General features: G+C 41.9%; 1 protein-coding gene across 1 annotated transcript; it reads left to right on the top strand.

The window, feature by feature from the left end:
* Positions 1-622: 622 nt before the first annotated feature.
* On the top strand, positions 623-14390 carry map2k2a (mitogen-activated protein kinase kinase 2a). Its single transcript, XM_033622256.2, has 11 exons — positions 623-857; positions 1058-1268; positions 2958-3104; positions 3286-3363; positions 3764-3815; positions 8475-8599; positions 9205-9418; positions 9548-9612; positions 9724-9785; positions 12393-12438; positions 12551-14390. Exons 1-11 carry the CDS (start codon positions 769-771, stop codon positions 12659-12661), a joined length of 1200 nt encoding a protein of 399 aa, XP_033478147.1. The 5' UTR covers positions 623-768; the 3' UTR covers positions 12662-14390.
* The last annotated feature ends 4835 nt before the right edge of the window (positions 14391-19225 follow it).

Here is a 19225-nt window from a genome sequence, read left to right as displayed (position 1 = left end):
GTTAAACTGGACTTTTACCTCATTAAAAACAGCATACCGGAGGTGTTTTCACAGACTGCAGATGTCGCACATCTCCCATGAGATTTCTGCACCTCTCGTATCAACTTGTCAGACGGCCCCAGTCTCGCGCTATTTATGAAGGGCTCTCCCTGTGGGTGTCACACAGGTCTGATGCTGCAGCAGCTGCTGCTTCCTGTATTGAAGCACCACCACCAGACAGAGCCAAAGCCCTTTTCGCTTCAGCGCCCCACACCCCGAACCGAAACACGGAGGAATTTGTAGCTCGGACGCCGCCGTCCTGCAGAGGGAAGACAGCCGAGTCGGTCTCCCGGTGTAGCTGCCGGTAAAACCGCGGCGGCCCGTTGTCTTGTGAAAGCCGAGAAGCGAGGGGCTGCACGTTAGGACCGAGAGACGCAGAGCACGATTTTTCCTGGAGCTGGTGCTAGCTAGTAGCGGCTAGGTGGCTAATGGCTAGTAGCAGCAGGTAGATACAAGCCAGAAGAAGCTAGAAAATAGAAATGTGTTCACTCCGACAGCTATAGATGCACCGGAAAACGACCTGACGATTTACCCTGATAGCTGACTGACATGCTACCGAAAGTGTACTAACTTTGCTAACGTTAGCTAGCCAAGTTACTAGCCACCAAGAGCTGATCCTGTTGCTTTTTTAGATTGAGTTGCGAAGAAGGAAAAGGCTACATTAGCAGCTTCCTAGCTCACTGCAGGTTAGTGTATCATTTGTGAGAGTCGTTTAGTGTAATAATCAAAATGCCTGCTAAAAGAAGACCCGTTCCCCTGAACATTATGCCCATCGGGGAGGGACAGGCCACCTCAAACACCATTGATGCTGCATCTGAGTGAGTAGCCACAGTATGAGTTCAGATTAATGGCACCTGTGTGAAAGAGATTGTTTGTGATTGCTCTGTGTTATCACCATTAACCAGCACTGTGTCACATCATAACCACCATTTAAACACTTATTAATGCTCCTGTTTTCTCATCCCTCTCTCCCTCTGTGTTAAAACACCCTGCTGACCCATCTGTCTCCTCCTCACAGAGCCAACCTTGAGGCCTTACAAAAGAAACTGGGTGAGCTGGACCTGGACGAGCAACAGAGGAAACGACTGGAGGCCTTTCTCACCCAGAAAGCTCAAGTTGGGGAGCTGAAGGATGAAGATTTTGACCCCATATGTGAGCTGGGCGCTGGCAACGGAGGAGTGGTCAACAAGGTCCGCCACAAACCCTCGGGTCTGGTCATGGCTCGCAAGGTGAAAACTAACATTTGTTGAATTTTTTGTGGCAGGTGAAGCTTGACAGCTGGAGCGAGCAGAATCAAAAACACATTCCAGAGGTGTTTTTAGGACTTAAATTTTGATTTTATCATCGCGTCTCAGCGCTGGTGCTGACTTGGGTGCTGCACACACTTCTAAATGGAGCCACACTGACTTTCTGTGTGGATAAAAACACAGTGCACCAGTATTTGAATGCAACAATAACATACTCATTAAAGTTACACAAACAAGTACAAGTGCAGGTATTTCTCACATGAATAAGCTGCCATAATTCTCTTGACCAAGACATTTATGTGTCCTAATAAATCATCTGGGCCAGCATACTGGCTGATAGTAGCTGATCACAGATAAATTATCAGCAGCTTATACATCATATGTCAGGAAAAAATTCAGTGAAGAAACACCAGAGATGTGTTTGAGGTCATTTACAAGCAGTGCTTCAATCAGAGTTTATTTTTCCACCGTCAAATGTCTGGCTTAGTACATGTCTGGGTCTCAGTGTTTTAACAAAGCCTAATAGGAACTTTATCACAAGTATTTTCCTAAACTTATATACATTTGTGTCTAGCAAATATATATTTGTGTATCTGCCTCAACAATCCAGTATTGGTTGTGCATTTAAAATAATACTTCACTCACAACACATATCAATTATTCGCTCTGTGTTACCTTAAATTCGTTAGGAAAAGATAGTTTTTCTGACTGTGTTTAACAACAGCAACACTATATCAAAACATCCATTTGCAAACACTCACACAACTATCCAAGTATCATGTATCCAGTCGTATGCTCAGTACTTCCCAAAACCCTTCCACATTAACACGCATGGACGAGTGGTGCGCCTGGGCAACTCAATGGAATGCATTCGCAGCGCCTATGTGTGCTACTTGTATACGGAAGCTTTTTTGAACAGTAAGATTTATTGAAAATGCATATGTTTGAGAAGGACTGAGGAAACAACTGGATAAAGAAGACTTGGATTATGCTTCATGAGTTGTTGAGAGTTTGTAAATGGATGATTTGATATAGTTTTGCTGTTCACTGTCTCCCTTTGCTTCACTCATCAAAAATGTTTGATGCATTCTCTGTTGACTGTGGAGCACGCCTGAAAAACAAGTCTCACTAATTTGAGGTAACACAGGTGAGTAATTGATATACAGGTGGCCATTTTGTGGGTGAAATATTCCTTAAAGCTATCCTCGTTGTATACTGATTGGATCATAGTGTGCAGTTTACGGGACAGAAAGGTACTGGAGCAGCAACTCAAGCAAGCACAAGCCTGTAGGCCTTAAAGTGTGTGTCGACACACCAGTTTAATTTCTTTCTTACAGTTCTATAAATGACGCAAAACAATTTGGAAGTATGGAAACGTGCGTTTGCTATATTGTTATTGTCACTGTTAAAAGGTGGGTGTAAATTCTTAGAGATTCTGTTTGATTGTGGCATCGTCTGGTTTGTGTCAGTGACTGATCGATTTAAAATTAAATCCCAAATAGTAAATGTTGAGATCACTACACGCAGGCGAACTGGAAAGTGTTATATCAACCACCACCTCTGAAATGTGTTACCTTGAGATATAAAGAGTTCAGCGAATGATGTAACTGCATCTGTTGCGTTTGTTTTTGTCAGAGCAGCAGTTTATGGTCTCATCCTTTCCCTCCTCAGCTTATCCACCTGGAAATCAAGCCTGCCATCAGAAACCAGATTATCAGAGAGCTGCAGGTGCTGCATGAATGCAACTCCCCCTACATTGTGGGCTTCTATGGGGCCTTTTACAGCGATGGAGAGATCAGCATCTGTATGGAGCACATGGTGAGAGACAAAGACTGATAGCAGGGCCTCCTACCAATGAACACAGGACTGATGTGGATGGATACCAGTATTTTGTGTATTTTTAATGACAAGATGTTTGTTTCCATTGATGAAGATTTTATTGATTTTTTTTTTTATAAAATGGTATCTCAGATTTTAATTGTGCGCCTTGTCTCTCCAGGATGGTGGATCCTTGGATCAGGTCCTGAAGGAAGCCAGAAGAATCCCAGAAGAAATCCTGGGGAAAGTTAGCATAGCTGTATGTACTTCATTGGTTCTGGCGCATTATTTTTTATGTATATGACATGTTTGTCGTTTTAAAATTAGACACAGTTTGAATCTTGCAGCGAAATGACAACTGTGTTACTACACGTTTTTGCACATGCGTTGCTCGTTGTGGGTGTGTGTGTCTTGTGGTGTTGCTTAACTTACTGTGTGTCACATCATGCATGAGTCACTACTGTATTTTACTCAGCTGAAACTCTTGCATCAAATCCAAATAACTAAGTGTAGTAATGAGACTACAAAAAATGTGTTTCAAAATTCATATCATCACAGGGAAGGCTTATTTTTATATATCTATGTATAGGCTCTTGTCTGAGATTTGGCTCTCTATGTATCTGTGTGTTAGGTTAAATGTTCTTCCTTCTTGTTTACAGGTATTGAGGGGATTAGCCTACCTGCGTGAGAAGCACCAGATCATGCACAGAGGTAAGGGTGTTCTCTAGTCGCTGTAAATTACTTCTGCTCTCAAAACCCCTCCTGCAACATTTTCAAATCACTGCAACATTTTCAAATCACTGCAGTACAAGAGACAGATAAGATAGAAGTGTGTAGTTTACAAAATCAAATAAGTGATGACACAGTCAATGGGTTATGATGATGATACAGTTGTCAGGGTGTATGCCGACATTAAAGGAATACTTCACCTGCAAATGGCATTTGTATATCAGTTACTCAACACGTGTTGCCTTGAATTTCTGAAGAAAACTTTTTTTTGTCTTGTACATTTCCACAGTGAACGGAGAATCCAAAAAAGGCGAACATTCTTCATGAATTGAAGTACACAGGGACCTTGTTTAAAAACACAACATGCCATCCCACACCTTAAAGGAACACTTCACCTGCAAAATGATCATTTGTACATCAATTGTTCACCACATTTTACCTTGAATTCAAGAAGAAAACTTTAGGGGTTTTTTTCACATGCCTCTGCGGTGAACGGAGAATGCAAAAAAGGCAAACATTCTTCATGTATTAAAGTAAATGGAAACCGTGGTTCACAACAGCAAAACTATGTCAAAACATGAGTTTACAAACTCTCACACAGCTCGTGCACTATAATCCAAGTCTCACTGATCCAGTCGTATGCTCAGTACTTCCCTAACACATTTATTTTTGCTAAAACGTGAGGATTTAAAACACATCAGCACAGTCTTATATCTCTCATCTCGAGTATCTTGCATGGGCACGGACGTGCGTTTGAATTCTACGCAAGTGGAACTCATAGGCACACACATGCTCAGGCACGCTTAGAGCGCGCTACTCGTATGCGTAAGTGTTTAATACCATAATGTTTTAGCAAAAATGCTCGTGTTTGGGAAGTACTGAGTAGACGACTGGATCAATGAGACTTGAATTATGCTGCACGAGTTGTGCAAGAGTTTGTAAACTGATGTTTTGACATAGTTTTTCTGAAACACAGTTTCCATTTACTTAAATTCTTACATAATGTTCGCCTTTTTTGGATTCTCCATTCATTGCAGAGGCATGCAAGAAAAACAAAGTTATCTTCACAGATTCAAGGTAAAATGCGGTGAATAATTGATGTACAAATGATCACTTTGCAGGTGAAGTATTTCCTTGCTGTAGCTGCATTATTAATTTGCACATCACATAATTTTATCTCAAAAATTCTATGTAGTGTATTTATCACCCAATCACTATTTAGGTCCTGTATTTGCTTAATAGTACTTAAAAATGATACTAAAACCAGGGTGTTGTGTTTGACCTGAAGAGTTTTCACTTCAGATATCCCATGAGCTACATGATAAAAATGTTGATGAACACACTCTTATATAGCTTTTTTTTTTTTTAGTGGACTAGGAAGACCATTATAAAATTTTCAAAAGTTTTATTGCCAAAAAAGTAATGAGCACAATGACTTAGTAAAACCTTGCTGAAGCAGTTAACCTCTTTTGTGTGTGGTAATGGCCATTAAATGTATAGAAATGCCATATGGGTAACCCATTAGAGCGACTCCGCCTTGTTTCCAGATCAAAGACAAGTCCTACTCATTTAGACATAATACAATGTAGAAGTTTTTTTTAAGGACGTTTGTTGTGGTTGATATAATGAGTCCCATCCATTCAGTATTAGCGGTGGCTAAATTTTGCTGATGCTTTTGAGGCAACCAGCTGAGATTCAGACCCTGCAAATGTTACAGTCTAAACATCACATTACAAAGAAATGCAGGATTATCCTTTAATTTTCCACTGACATTATCCTTGCTGCTTTGGATCGGGCTCAAACACACTAACAAAAAGCATTTAGGTATGATTGCTATTTCAAAATGTCTGTGAACATTTTCTGTTTGTGAAACCACTTTAAACGTGCCACATTAACTTGACCGTCTCCAGTCGTCCCTGTACTTTTTCATTTAATTTATTATTAATTTTCTTCATGCTTTCTCCTCCATATGCACTACATCAACCTCTTAGGAGCTTTAGCACGCTCACCACAAGGCCAGCTATTGTTGAACATCACGAGTTCCTCATCACAGAAGTTTGTAGCATGGAGAAAAAAATAAGGCTCAGTAAAAACCATTATCTTTGCATTCAGACAAAATCACAAGTCGCACCATGGCAGAGTCGAAGGCAGACGAGTTGGCAGACAACCATGGGTGTGTTGTTATGAAAAGCGCTGGTCAAGGCAGCGTTCAGACCTGCATAGTGCAGTGCAACCAAGTCTCTCAGCGCTACAGGGTCGGTGGTACTCTAGGACAGTTGTCTGTGAGCTCAGGCGGTAATTACAGCCTCTCAGATGTGATTATACAGCAGCCGCGCCCTCCTGACCCCTCCCACCGCGTCTCCCTCCATCGTTCTCCCGCTCTTTCATGCCACCTCTCTCTCAGTCACTCCTCGCATGTCCTTGGTCGGTGGGAGGGGGGCCACACCACAGAGGGCAGATTGCAGGGCTCAGTCTTACCCCATTATTTTGCAGGATGTTTTTTCGAGATGAGCGGGAAACGTGGAGACCGGGCTTGTTTATAACTGGGGCTCAGCTTGAGTTGTAGCTATTTTCTCCCTTGCTGTATTAACACGGCACCACAGATAAAACCAGGGGGGTGCTGTGCATGCCGCCCGCAGGCCTCACGGCAGACTGTAGCTCTTGTCTAAATATTTGCTTCTGAAGTCAGTCTGTGCTGCAAGAAAGATGGTTTTTATGTACAAAAGACATCTATCAGAAATAGGGATGTTCCTAATAACAGATTTCCCTGATGTTTAAATCAGAGTTAAACCGTAGACTAGTTGATGAGTCTAAAAGTAAGAAAACATTCAAAATTTAGCACAATTTAATCTATAAGGTTAAACATTGTCAGAAAATGTGTCACATATGTTATAGGAGCCATTTAAAATCATAGTTTTCAAAAAACAAATTGACCTTTCCCTAAGCCCCGCCCCTTTGTGATGGTCCAACAAGCTGTCAGAGTAAGCATGGAGCCCACAATGTAACTAACTGCACTCTCTGAAGAAATATTATCATATTTTTGGGAAAATTGAAACAGTGATTCCAGAGAGAAGCAGACAGAGGGGTCTACAGTCTGTGTTTGAAGGATATATCCAGGATGTCAAACTGACTCAGCAGCAACAACAGGTTAAAAAGACAAAGATAGTTAGAAGCTAAAGCCGAACTATAGGCTACAGTGTAAAAGTGAACCACCACATCACTGCTGATCGCCACACAAGACAATGAATATAAAAGGAAACTTCACTGATGGGGCACTGGTGGCTTAGTGGTAAAGCAGGCACCCCATGTACAAGGCTGTTGCTGCAGCGGCCCGGGTTCGACTCCGGCCTGTGGCCCTTTGCTGCATGTTACTCCCCCTCTCTCTCCCCCCTTCACACTTGTCTGTCCTATACATTAAAGGCTGAAAAGCCCCCAAAAAGCTTTAAAAAAAAAAAAAAAAAGGAAACTTCACTGATATTGATCCAGCTGTGTGGCATCGCAGAGCCAGCACCAGCACTGGACCGCTGCCTGAAGTCAAACAACATTCTTCTGCGCACACTGTGATGACACACAGCTGGTTGATTATCAGCAAAGTTTCCCTGCTTACTGGTTCCTGTACAGCAGGATCGGTCTTTTTTTCACTGTTATAGTCATTAAAAAGCAAAAGCAGCATGTGTATACATTCAGTAGGCTATATTTTCAGTAGCTAGCTGGCTAACCCTACACTTTTCAGGGTCTGATTTTGGTTTGGGAACAGGGTAGAAACGTATATGTTTTTCCAACCTCTCCAGATAACGAGTATCATTAATACACGACGTGCCCCAGGCACAACATTTAGCTCCAAATCCACAAAACCAGCCTGAAAATAAAGGAAATCTGAAACGACTGCATTAGAGTCAATGGAGCACAGCTGTGTTGTTGTCGGAGCCTGGTCTGAGTCGGCCTGATGCTTTGTTATGATTGGCCAGTCTGCATCTAGGGAACTACTACGGGACTTAAGGAAGGGTCAAACAACATTTATCAAAACCAAAATTCTTAAGGAAAATAAATCTTTAGAAAACGTGCCTAATTACTACTGTGGCATTTTCACTGGGTTTGACTTGTATTTCTGCTGCCTGGATGCCAACATTTTGTCAAGTAGTCGCCTACTTGGGCACATCCCTAATCAGACAGCGTATTATCGAAAAGATACGTAGTTTTTATTGTCCCAGGAGGTTTTCAAAGCCTGCACATGTTGGTGTCTCCTATGAAAAGTCATTCATAACATTCATGCCCCTACATATACTTGCATACCTCAACCCACGTGTGTGTGTATTAACATACCAGTGTAGCAGTGTTCTTATTTGCTCTCTGTTTAGTCATGATTTGCTATTGTAAGCAGTTTCTCACTTGCTTTTTACTTGTTATGAACATATTCGTATCGGGACGTTGTGTATGTGTATATGCCGTGTACTATATGTTATGTTGTGTGTGTGACCCCAGGAAGAGCAGCTTATGTAGATCCAAATAAAGAATCCTGATGTCTAAGAAATTGTAGCTCAAATGATTAGTGAGGTGTATGGAGTATGGACAACAGATGAGATACTGTATGGAGCCTTAATGTACATTTGTTTATTCGTCCACATCCCCTCCTCCACATAGATGTCAAGCCCTCCAACATCCTGGTCAACTCTCGCGGGGAGATCAAGCTGTGCGACTTTGGTGTGAGCGGCCAGCTCATAGATTCCATGGCCAACTCCTTTGTTGGAACGCGTTCCTACATGTCGGTGAGTCAGCTCTGCACGCCTGCGCCCCCACCCCTTTTCCTCTGGCCCTATCCCCACTTTCCTTCTCCGCGTTTCTCACATTGCTCTTGTTCACTGGCCCCGCCCTCTGCCTTCCCTTCATCTGGCCCTCCCTCACTCCCCTGCCAAGAAGCGAGGGCCGTGCCCAGGAAAGGGCTCTTTGGCAAAGAGCAAGGCAACTGTGCTCGCTCGCTCTCGTCCTCCTTTCCCCCTCACTCTCAGGCACCTGGTGGGTGCAGTGCCGAGAGCTGCTTGTCTGTCCCGTCCCTTACCCACAAAGCACCAGTGGTGTGGAGACACTTGCTCTTTCATCATAATTCCCAGCACACACACACACACCTGTCCTTGCTCAACCCTTCTAGCTAAAGCAGTCCAGAGCTACTCATCACTTCCTGCCAAATCCTCCCATCCTCTGTCCTCTTGCCCTCACCACACCCCAACTCTCCTTGCCATAACACCCCCCTCCCATTATCCTCTCCACCACTTCCTGTGCCTTCCCCGCCCAGCCCTCTGCCCAACCCTCTCTCCTGCCTGGCGTCTTGGCTCTACCCCACTCCCTCTGACGTAGATTGTGTGTTTCTCAACAGCCGGAGAGACTGCAGGGCACTCACTACTCGGTTCAGTCTGACGTATGGAGCATGGGTCTGTCACTGGTGGAGCTGGCGATTGGCCGCTACCCCATCCCCCCACCAGACGCCAAAGAGCTGGAGGCCATCTTCGGACGGGCCATCATCGACGGGGCCGAGGGAGAGCCTCACAGCAACATGCAGAGGCCCAGACCACCGGGCAGGCCTGGGAGCGGTAGGAAATGCAAAAACATTTTAAGACATACATGTAGATAAAGACTTGTTATTGAATAATAAAATGTTTCATATGATATTTTAAAGGAAAGAAATCTAATCATGCCCATGATATGCATCCTCTCCGCAGGACATGGGATGGACAGTAGACCTGCTATGGCCATATTCGAACTTTTGGATTACATCGTGAATGAGGTCTGAGACTTGCATAAGAACACACATTTCTATCTCTCCGCACACAACCACAGTACATGTTTGCATGACTTGCTCTGTGTTTTGACCTTTTGATTCTTTGTTCCTCCTCAGCCGCCCCCTAAACTGCCGCATGGAGTCTTCACCAATGACTTCCAGGACTTTGTGACAAAATGGTGAGCAACAGCAACAACATCACAAACAAAAAGTGCACTGCTCTTATCTGCTTTTATGCATATTTGAATCATGAGTAGTAGATAACGCAGACAGCTTATATTTCTACACACATGTGACATGAAGACTGCATTTGGTGTTGACTGAAATGCACAAGCTGTTTTAGGAATGAGGTGGTTGCAGACACTAGTCTTGTGAGATCTGTGGCTACAACCACACTTAAACTTTTTAAAACCAAAGTGATCTCGGTATGCACAAGCATTTAAGCACCATCCATGTTAACAAGCCTGAAAACACATATTACATGACCATTCACGCACACTGACGTGTGTACCAGCGTAAGCAGGAAACAGATTGTCTACTCTGCGGTTGGTTGCTCAGTGACAGAAAATACTTGGAAATGGTGAAAAGTAAGACCATAGATTTTTTTGCTTGGGCCAACGATGAGGTGGAACAGTTACTGAAACTAAAACATGAGTATAAGGCGGTCAAGGCGTCGGAAAACAAGTTGGGAGTCGTTGCAAAGCAAATGTGGTAAGGGTTAGGGTTAGGGTTATATTAAGCCCAGTTCAGACCAAAGATTCGTGACAAGACGAAACCATTTTAGAACGTTGCAGAGAGAAGTTAATGCTGGTCAAATTGCCGGTGGCTGGTTTTAGAATGTAAGGCATGTCACTTGTTTCAACAGCCAGTCGGCTTGTAGTGAAGTCCGCTGGTCAAGTCAAAATGACCACAGACGGCGTGTTCACTTGCTGTGGCAGGTGCTCCATCCCCGCAGAACCCTCTGTTTCCGTCCTCATGGTGTGCCGTTGTTGGACGGTGGGTCGCTGTTGCTCACTGTATGTGCCTATGCCCCCCTCACACACACATCGTCATTGACTGATTAATTGCTGCAGGTTATTAACATTATTGAGACGTATTTATTTATTATGAATACAGTCCATCTGATGCTTGTTTCGTTGCAGCTGACTCATTCATATTTTAAGACGCTACAAATTATATTCAGCCACAAAACAAGTCTGAAAAGCTGCAAATCAGAACAGAGTGTTTTTGCATAGAGATGATTCACTGTCTCATGTAGTTGCATTATTGTGAACCGGCAGGTTTTTAAGAACGTTGCAAAACGGGGTGTTGCAAGTAGTTGCCTGTTTCAACCCGTCTTGAATCTTTGGTCTGAACTAAGCCTTAGAGTGTGACCGGCCAGGAACATTACCCATCACTGGAGGAAGCCATGGTGATGGGAAAGGAGTAGCTATATTCTTTTGACTTGACATGTCAAGACTGATAAGACCCAATTGGAAAACAAACATGGGTCATTGTTTCCAAAAGTCTCTGTTTTTGCCCGTCTGGACTTAAAGCCGCTACAAGGAACTTTAAACTGGATATGCAAAAGTCTCTCGTTTCTCGTCTCTCATCTGTGCGTGACCTACAACAGCAAATGAGACCATCGGTGTGAAGATAAGCTATTTCTATATAGTGTATATCCATACCTTTAGGAAACTGTGTCCGGGTCCGCACCAGGTCGCTTCCAGGACGAAGCAATTTACGGCACTCAGATCTTACCTAGCTGCTTACATTTAGTGACTCTTATAAATAGTCGCTATTCCTCCTCCTCGACCCGACGTCCGCGGGGAGTTAAAATAGCAGCAATCATCGGGTGAAAATTCTGTGAAAGCACTGGACTCACCAACAGTCAGCCACGTCTCAGTCACACAGAGAAAACCCAATCCTTGGGAAGTCAGGAAATCCTTCAGGATTAACGTTTTGTTCGCTAGCGATCTAGCATTTACCTGCCCAATCCTGGCAGGAGCCGGTCCACGGCGTTAGCTGTCCGGGGAGCCACACACACAGGCCGCAGGTTGCGCAGATTCACCCCGCACCAGTGGGGATGAGGAGAGCAGGGGCCGCGGGGCTGGAACACCTCATCCGGGCCGACGACAGGTACCAGCCAGGCGTCAACAGGGTCCAGCGAGTGCCGAGAAATAAAGAGGCGAGGCACCACTCCATACTCAGTCCAAGAAGCCGTAGAAGGGCTCGCCAAACAGGCTTTCATCCTTACCAGCTGACCGCTGTGTTTACCCTGGCAGCGGTGGCGCTTACGCTGGAGAGGTGGAGCTGGGGCGCGGCAGAGGTGAGCTGGGATCCTCAATAGGAGCGGGGGAAAGTTTTCCCGTCTTGTTGTTTCATTCATCCCCAAAACAAACACATGCACAAGCCAGGTAAGCGTCTTTACGACAATACGCACTAGAGCTCATGGGAAATGTAGGCTTCATTCCGGCAAAACACTACCGCTTTTGTCCACAGGGTCGCCAAAATCAACTCAAAATGAAAGTTCCTTGTAGGGGCTTTAAGCGCAAACCCATAGTTCTCAAACTAAAATGCCGTCAGTAGTGTTATCCAAAGTCTCCGTTTAAGGGGTTCCAAAACATCAGAGTGGTGTGGACCCAAGGCGTAAATGGTAGCAATAGTTATGCGTTTTAAAATGTAGTAGTGTGGATGTAGCCTGAGAATGTTTGGAAAGGTAAAATCTAAGTTAATGCTTTGTTGACAGAATTTGTTCTATAGTCTCTCATGTCAGTGACCTTTTTTGGTGTCGTTTGTGTCTGTAGTTTGATCAAAAACCCAGCTGAGAGGGCAGATCTGAAGAAGCTGATGGTGAGTAACTGAACTTAATTTTTCATTCATGTGATAATAAATCACGGGGTTATGTTTTGTGTTCCCGAAGCCAGCAGTACACAGAAATGTGTCCCTTTTGATTTTCTTTCAGAGTCACACGTTCATCAAACGATCAGAGGTGGAGGAGGTGGACTTTGCCGGCTGGTTGTGCAAAACCATGGGGCTCAACCAGCCCAGTACTCCGACCCGCGGCACTGAGTGAACAGCCCCCCCCCCCCCCCCCCCCCCCCCCCCCGCCCTGACACACCTCTGGGTCTTGCTTGCATACACATAACTATACCACACGTACACAAGCCATCACACACATTGGCACTTTTTCATCTTGCTCTTGGGAAAAAAGGTTTTGCCCCCTCCCTCCCTCTCTCCCCAAATTATTTCCTCACCAGCAGCAGGGCCCGTTGAGTCATTGTACTGTAAAACCACAGCTTCACCATGCCAGTGTCAAAGAGTAGCCACAGATCACTTTTCCACACTGCTACAGAGGATGTAAAGCACTGAAGGGCTGCCAGTGTGTCAGCTGAATTGGCATTGATCGACTTCTTTTGTATTGTTGAATATTCTGTATTAATCTTTTCTATGGCAACAGATGATGGCTTGTGGGACTTGTATTTTAATAAATTACCTGCTGTAGAGATTTCCGAACTAATCCGAACTCGTCACCTACACTCGCAAATTCCAAATTGGGTTTTATCGAAGGTGAATGCAGCCGTTTTGATTTAAAATCCCTTTGTCACACTTATTCATGCTAAAGCGTTCTCTGCAGAGACCTTGTAGTTACCTCCGATATAAGAATCAAATTTGTTAGTGGAGAGTGCAAGACAAATGGGCGTGTAAGGAGTCATTTTCACTTTCTGGCAAATGGGCGATCGCTCTAAAGATAACTTTGTGAACAATGTCACAAACCAAAGAGGGTACTCACGACTTAACATTTTTCAATGCCTGATCAGTTTTTTTCTGTATGCACATTCATGAACAGTATATCAGTGTACTTTGAATGTTTTGATTTCTTTTTTTTCTTTCATTCAGTGATCTACACTCTGATTGTGTTGACATTGTTTCCTCAGCACACATTTCAATACGCATCCCTCACTGTGTCTCTCACACGGGAGGAGGCATCACGCTGTGGAGGCCTGATATATGCCAGAATGTCGTTATTGACATTGAGAAAACAATGATCAAAATGTATTCATGGGATGATATAGCATGGTTTATTATCTTTCTAATACTGTATGTGTATTTTATTTCCCAAGATCATGATGGGTATGATTAGCTGGTGTTTTTATCAAAAGCCTGAATCTCTGTAATGTCAATATGAATTTTCAATCACATTGACTAATTTAACTTTTTTTTCTCTTTGTTGTTGGTCTGTACTTCCCTCCCCTGAAGTGTATTTGGTTATGTTTTCACTGTACTGCTACGTGTGGCGCTCCAAGCTTTCTCTTGGGACACAACCAGCCTAGAGGCGTGCTTTTGGAAACGACTTGGGTTGAAATACATTTGAAAACCTGTTTCCCTGTGATTTAACCCGGCGAATTGTGGTGAAAAATACAACCCAACATTGAGTGGCACTTCAGTAGTACAAAGGGTTTGACTGAACATTTTAACCCAGGTCAGTGTTGGTCACATGGTGGTGGTGTTACTTGCTAGCCTGCCGTCTTGCTAGAGCTCTTGTATTCTCTCTGCTTATGGCTGCCCTTTCTTATTCCCCAAAAAATGTGCATTCGTTCAGAGCAAAAATGAATGCATTGTCACCTGTATGTGTACAAAGCTATATACAAAAATTACAGGAGTACTATTTTGCAGTCTTAATATACAAATTTTTGATTTATGTAAATGACAAGGGAGAAGAGTCATTTTATTATAATATAAAAATGTGTTGGATATGGTTATAATGTATAAAAAGATTAAAATAAAACTTATTTGTGAATGTACTGTAAGTTGTTATTCATTTATGGCAGTCATTGATATGTCATGCATCTCTAACAGACTAAAACTGGAAGCACACATTTACCAGAAACTGTATCAAACTAGTTAATGTATTTATCCCCTTTCAACAAAACAATATTTACCCATTTGTGAGACTGAAATTTTGAATTTCCTTTGGTGGAAGTGTTCTCTGGGCTTGGCCAAGCACAAGAAATCTTCAAAATTGTCAAATCATTTGACTGAAAAGTGAGTTTTTCTTATCATTATAACCTTATATTTAGTCTTTGGGGACATGGCAGTACTGTTTATTTATATATTTCATTATATGTATGGGAAAACAGTAGCTTTGTGTGCAAAGACTAGATATAGTATAAAATGTATCATAAACTACAAGGAGCACAATTATGTATTTGTTATCTATGAACTCATAAGTTGAATATCAGAAATGCACACAAATGCAGTAAAGAAAAATTCATATGGAAAACATTTAACACACACAGTGCACGGATGGATAAGAGAACAGCCTACTGGCCACAGGCTCAGGGGCTCTCGCTTACAAAATGTCAAAAGTCATATTCGGAGAAAGACCACAAAGAAATGCAAGGGAACTGAAATGCGCACAACAACCATGGTTACTTGACTACAAAGCGACACAAAACAACCAAAGAAGACACAAAATGACCAATAAAGACACAAAGTTATCTCAACTTATCTACTATAAAGCGACACAAAATGACATAAAAGAGACCTAAAACAACTACAAAATGACAAATCAGCCAAAAAAGACAGAAAATGACCCCAAAGAGACCCAAAATTATCAAAAAAGACCCAAAACTACCAGAAAGTGACACAAAATGACCCCAAAGCGATGCAAAACGACTAGAAAGTGTTACAAAATGACCCCAAAGAGACTCTAAATGACTACAAAGCAACACAAAACAACCAAAAGACACAAAATTACCCCAAATAGACTGTACACGTCTACAAAGCGACACAAAATGGGCGGCAGTAGCTCAATCCATAGGGACTTGGGTTGGGAACCGGAGGGTTGCCTGTTCAAGTCCCCGTCCGGACCAAAATATGGAGCATGGACTGGTAGCTGGAGAGGTGCCAGTTCACCTCCTGGGCACTGCCGAGGTGCCCCTGAGCAAGGCACTGAACCCCCCAACCGCTCAGAGCGCCTGTCATGGGCAGCCCACTCTGACATCTCTCCACTTAGTGCATGTATAGGTCCAGTTTGTGCATGTGTGTGTTCAGACCTGTGTGTAATTGACAACAGAGTGAAAAATATATATATATAAAAAAAAAAAATCTCCCCAAAGAGACCCAAAAGAACTACAGACACAAAATGACCAAAAAAGACACAATATGACCTCAAAGAGACACAAGCAAACTACAAAATAACCAAAAAAGACACCAAACTTCACCACGACTACCAATAGACACAACACAAAATTACCTCAGAGACCCAAAAGACTACAAAAAGACAGAACAACCATAAAGAGACACAAAACAATCACAGAGACCCAAATTGACCACAGAAACAAAACACGACAAAATAAGGGACAAAATTAACACAAAGAGACACAAAACCACCAAGTCTGTGTCTTGCTCCTACATAGAGGAGGTGGTGGGGCCCTTTGCATGTCTGTACCCAGTGGCCTGTTGTCTCATGACCTGCCCATGACACAAGTGTTTTCTTCATTTAATAAAAAAAAAAAAAAAATCCAGACTTTGACTTTTGATGAAAGTGTGATTTTTTCATGTGATCTAACATTTTAAAGTTGTCTTGGTAGCTCTGTATGAAGTTTCAGGACTTCAGATCAATTACAACTAATGTGTAATTTTTTCCCTTGTCATACCAAAGATATTCTTTGGGCACAAACTTAACTGATCAGATGACGGAAAAAAATGACATGTTACAGCTGCACAATTGTTGACGCCAATTGTTGTTTTAAGGGTAAACACCAGTAATGGATTTTTCTGTGATGTTTGACTCCATTCATGATTATGGTACGCAGTAATATGGTTGTTGTCAGGGCCTCAGCTGCCACTGAGAACACTGAAGTCATGTCTTTGGTCTGTTTTCAGCTCTTTGTGAGTCATTTAATTGGGTCACTTTGGGGCCAATGCAATAAAATAAATTCTAAAAAGTATTTATTTGCTCTTTAGTGTGAAGAACAGAAAATCTAATTTATTACAATAATATTTTTGGATGATGGACTTTGGTTGTAATGTGTAGGCTAGTGTTGACTTAACTGGACATGTTAACATTCAGACTCACTCTCACACATAACATCCTGGACGGCTTTGATTTCTCCCACCAAACGTTACCCTCTGAAACGGTAAGTGGTCTTTATAATGCTTCTTTTTTGTTTCATATGTTTTTAATTTAGCTTACATGCCAATATTGCTAAGCTAACGTTAGCCAGCTTAGCTAGGCTAACGGCTACCCGGCTAATGAGGATATGCCTTGAAGTTACAAAAAATATTTAAGTGGAGCTTTACAGAAACAACATGGCGACACAGTTTGTGCCTCAACAATATAATATGTCTAACTTAGGGGTAACTCTGAACCTTAAACCGCTCATTGTAACCTACATTAATGCTTAAGATTAGCTTAGCTGTTTGCTAACGTTGCTAACATTAGCCGTTAGGTTTAGTTAAATGTCTAGATTAAGCCCACCAAATCCGTTTTTCATACATTTATTATATGCAACAGTTGCTGTCCCAATTTAAGTGAGGGCATTTTAATTAACATAAAAGTCCAATCTCTCATTTGAAGTTTCAATAATCATATTATTGTAATGTTTTTATTGTTTAATTTGTCAAAATGTGCTACAAGTTTGGCATGGAGGTTGTGAACCATTTTGGCCCATTTGTATACCTAATTAGCCCACTTCATGATTTGTTGATGAATATATATTTTAGATAATCTCAAAAAATACAAAGTTGTCATATTTAAAATAGTAAACTCCTAGCTTCCAATAGCTGTTTTCATTTTGTCTCCACTCCTATCCTATGGCATTTAAATGTCATTTGAAAGAGACATGGCCAGGCTTTTTGCTTTGTTGTCAGAGCAGAAATAGCTAAACATACAACATGTCTTCTTTGAAATGTGGCCCCCCCCCAAAAAAACGATTCAAGAATAGTGAAATAGTGGAAATTACTTTTCAATACTCCAACACAGTACTTACTGTTGGCATTTGAATTGTTATTGGCATTTGATGTTTTTATGAGGATTTCTGACTGACTGAAATGGTCATTTTATAATTCTGATTTTCAAATGTTCATCACATTTAGGCAAGTTTTTGAAATCATCATAGAAACAATATTTAAAACCATTCAGTCCATTGAGTAACATACAGTTCATTGTGAGGAGAGTATCTGAATAATGGAGCTGGTTCACTGGGTGAGGTCAAAATTAAGGAGAAAAATGGTTCAGAGGTCAAACGGGAGAAAACTCCCTTTCAGGCACAGTCAAGTGGGCTTAATGGAAACATCAGTGAATTTATTTTTAAAAGACAGTATATTTTATTTCATACATATGACATTAAAAAACAACTACGTTAAATAAATCTATATATGGTGCACTAAAATACCATGAAAAGTATAAATTGGTCATGCAAAGAAATGATTAGCTATTCTCATTTATATAAACCCCAGACTGTGATTTGTTTTTGCTGGCGTCCTCTTTAAACCCACCAAGTAAAAATGTTGATAAAAAAATTAAGATAAACATACACTTTTATTGATTATTTAGCAGTATAATAAACTACAACCACCATATATATATATATATGGTTATCATGCTTTATGTCCTTGCAGTGAAGAAAATTATGCAGCTAAAAACTAATTTCTAATTCAAGTAATATTCTTATGTCTTTTACAAAATGCAAGTAAGTTAACATTAGAACAAATGAGTACTTAGCAAAATACAGAAGTAGAAGTATGCAAAAATTATTCTCTTCTGAGGGTACCAAAACCCCCAAAGTTTTTTTGCAACTTCTTGTGGGATCAGCAGCACATGTCACAGATATCACAATAAAAAGTGTCATTAATTTAACAAGCAGCTTAATTGAGACACAGCAAAATGTGATGTACTTCTTTTTTAGTTTGATACATGAGTTTCAAGTGGTCTTAATAGGGATGATAACCTGTTGTAGGCATACAGTCACAGGGACATTTTTACATATAGGGCCAACTATCTGACTGTTTCAGTCTTTGTTAGTTAGTAGGTCAAGCGGCCATCTGTATCCGGGGATTCTTGTTAACTGCCTCCTTTTTTTGGCTAGCTTTAATCAAAACCATCATTCAGACAGTAATGACAAACACAGATTTGATGTGGGGTGTCTGGACTTGGAGAGGGCCGGTTTATATTGGACTGAAAGACGACATAGCCATAAAAATGTCTGACATCATCTCAGACTACCATGGGCTCAACTAATTTTGACTGTGGGTAATTAGGCCAAAACTGAATAGAAGGCAACTTGTGTAAATATTATGTATTTATGTAAAAGTGTATGTCCTGCTGTTTTCATTTCACTTAGGCTGCAACTTATCCACCTGCATCCTCTTCACTTAGCATTGCAAATTATAGCAAGTGATGGCACCACATGTCCAAATCCTGCAATTCATGTGTGTTTCTGAAGTTTGAATGCTGCGGCTCCCCTGTGCTTAAGCAGAGACAGTGCTTAACAGTGCCCTCTAGGCAGAGGGTGTGTCACTACCTCTCCCTGCCAAATAGCTCCTTGATTCCCCTGCATGGTTATCTGTGCAGTGCCAAGCCAGTGTCAAGCCCTGCTGCACTGTGGGACATGGCTCCTGTGAGACTGGAGCC

Source organism: Epinephelus lanceolatus, chromosome 6, assembly GCF_041903045.1.
Source record: "Epinephelus lanceolatus isolate andai-2023 chromosome 6, ASM4190304v1, whole genome shotgun sequence".
Classification (NCBI taxonomy): domain Eukaryota; kingdom Metazoa; phylum Chordata; class Actinopteri; order Perciformes; family Serranidae; genus Epinephelus; species Epinephelus lanceolatus.
The sequence above is the reverse complement of the archived record's forward strand: the minus strand, read 5'-3'. Positions and strand labels throughout refer to the sequence as shown.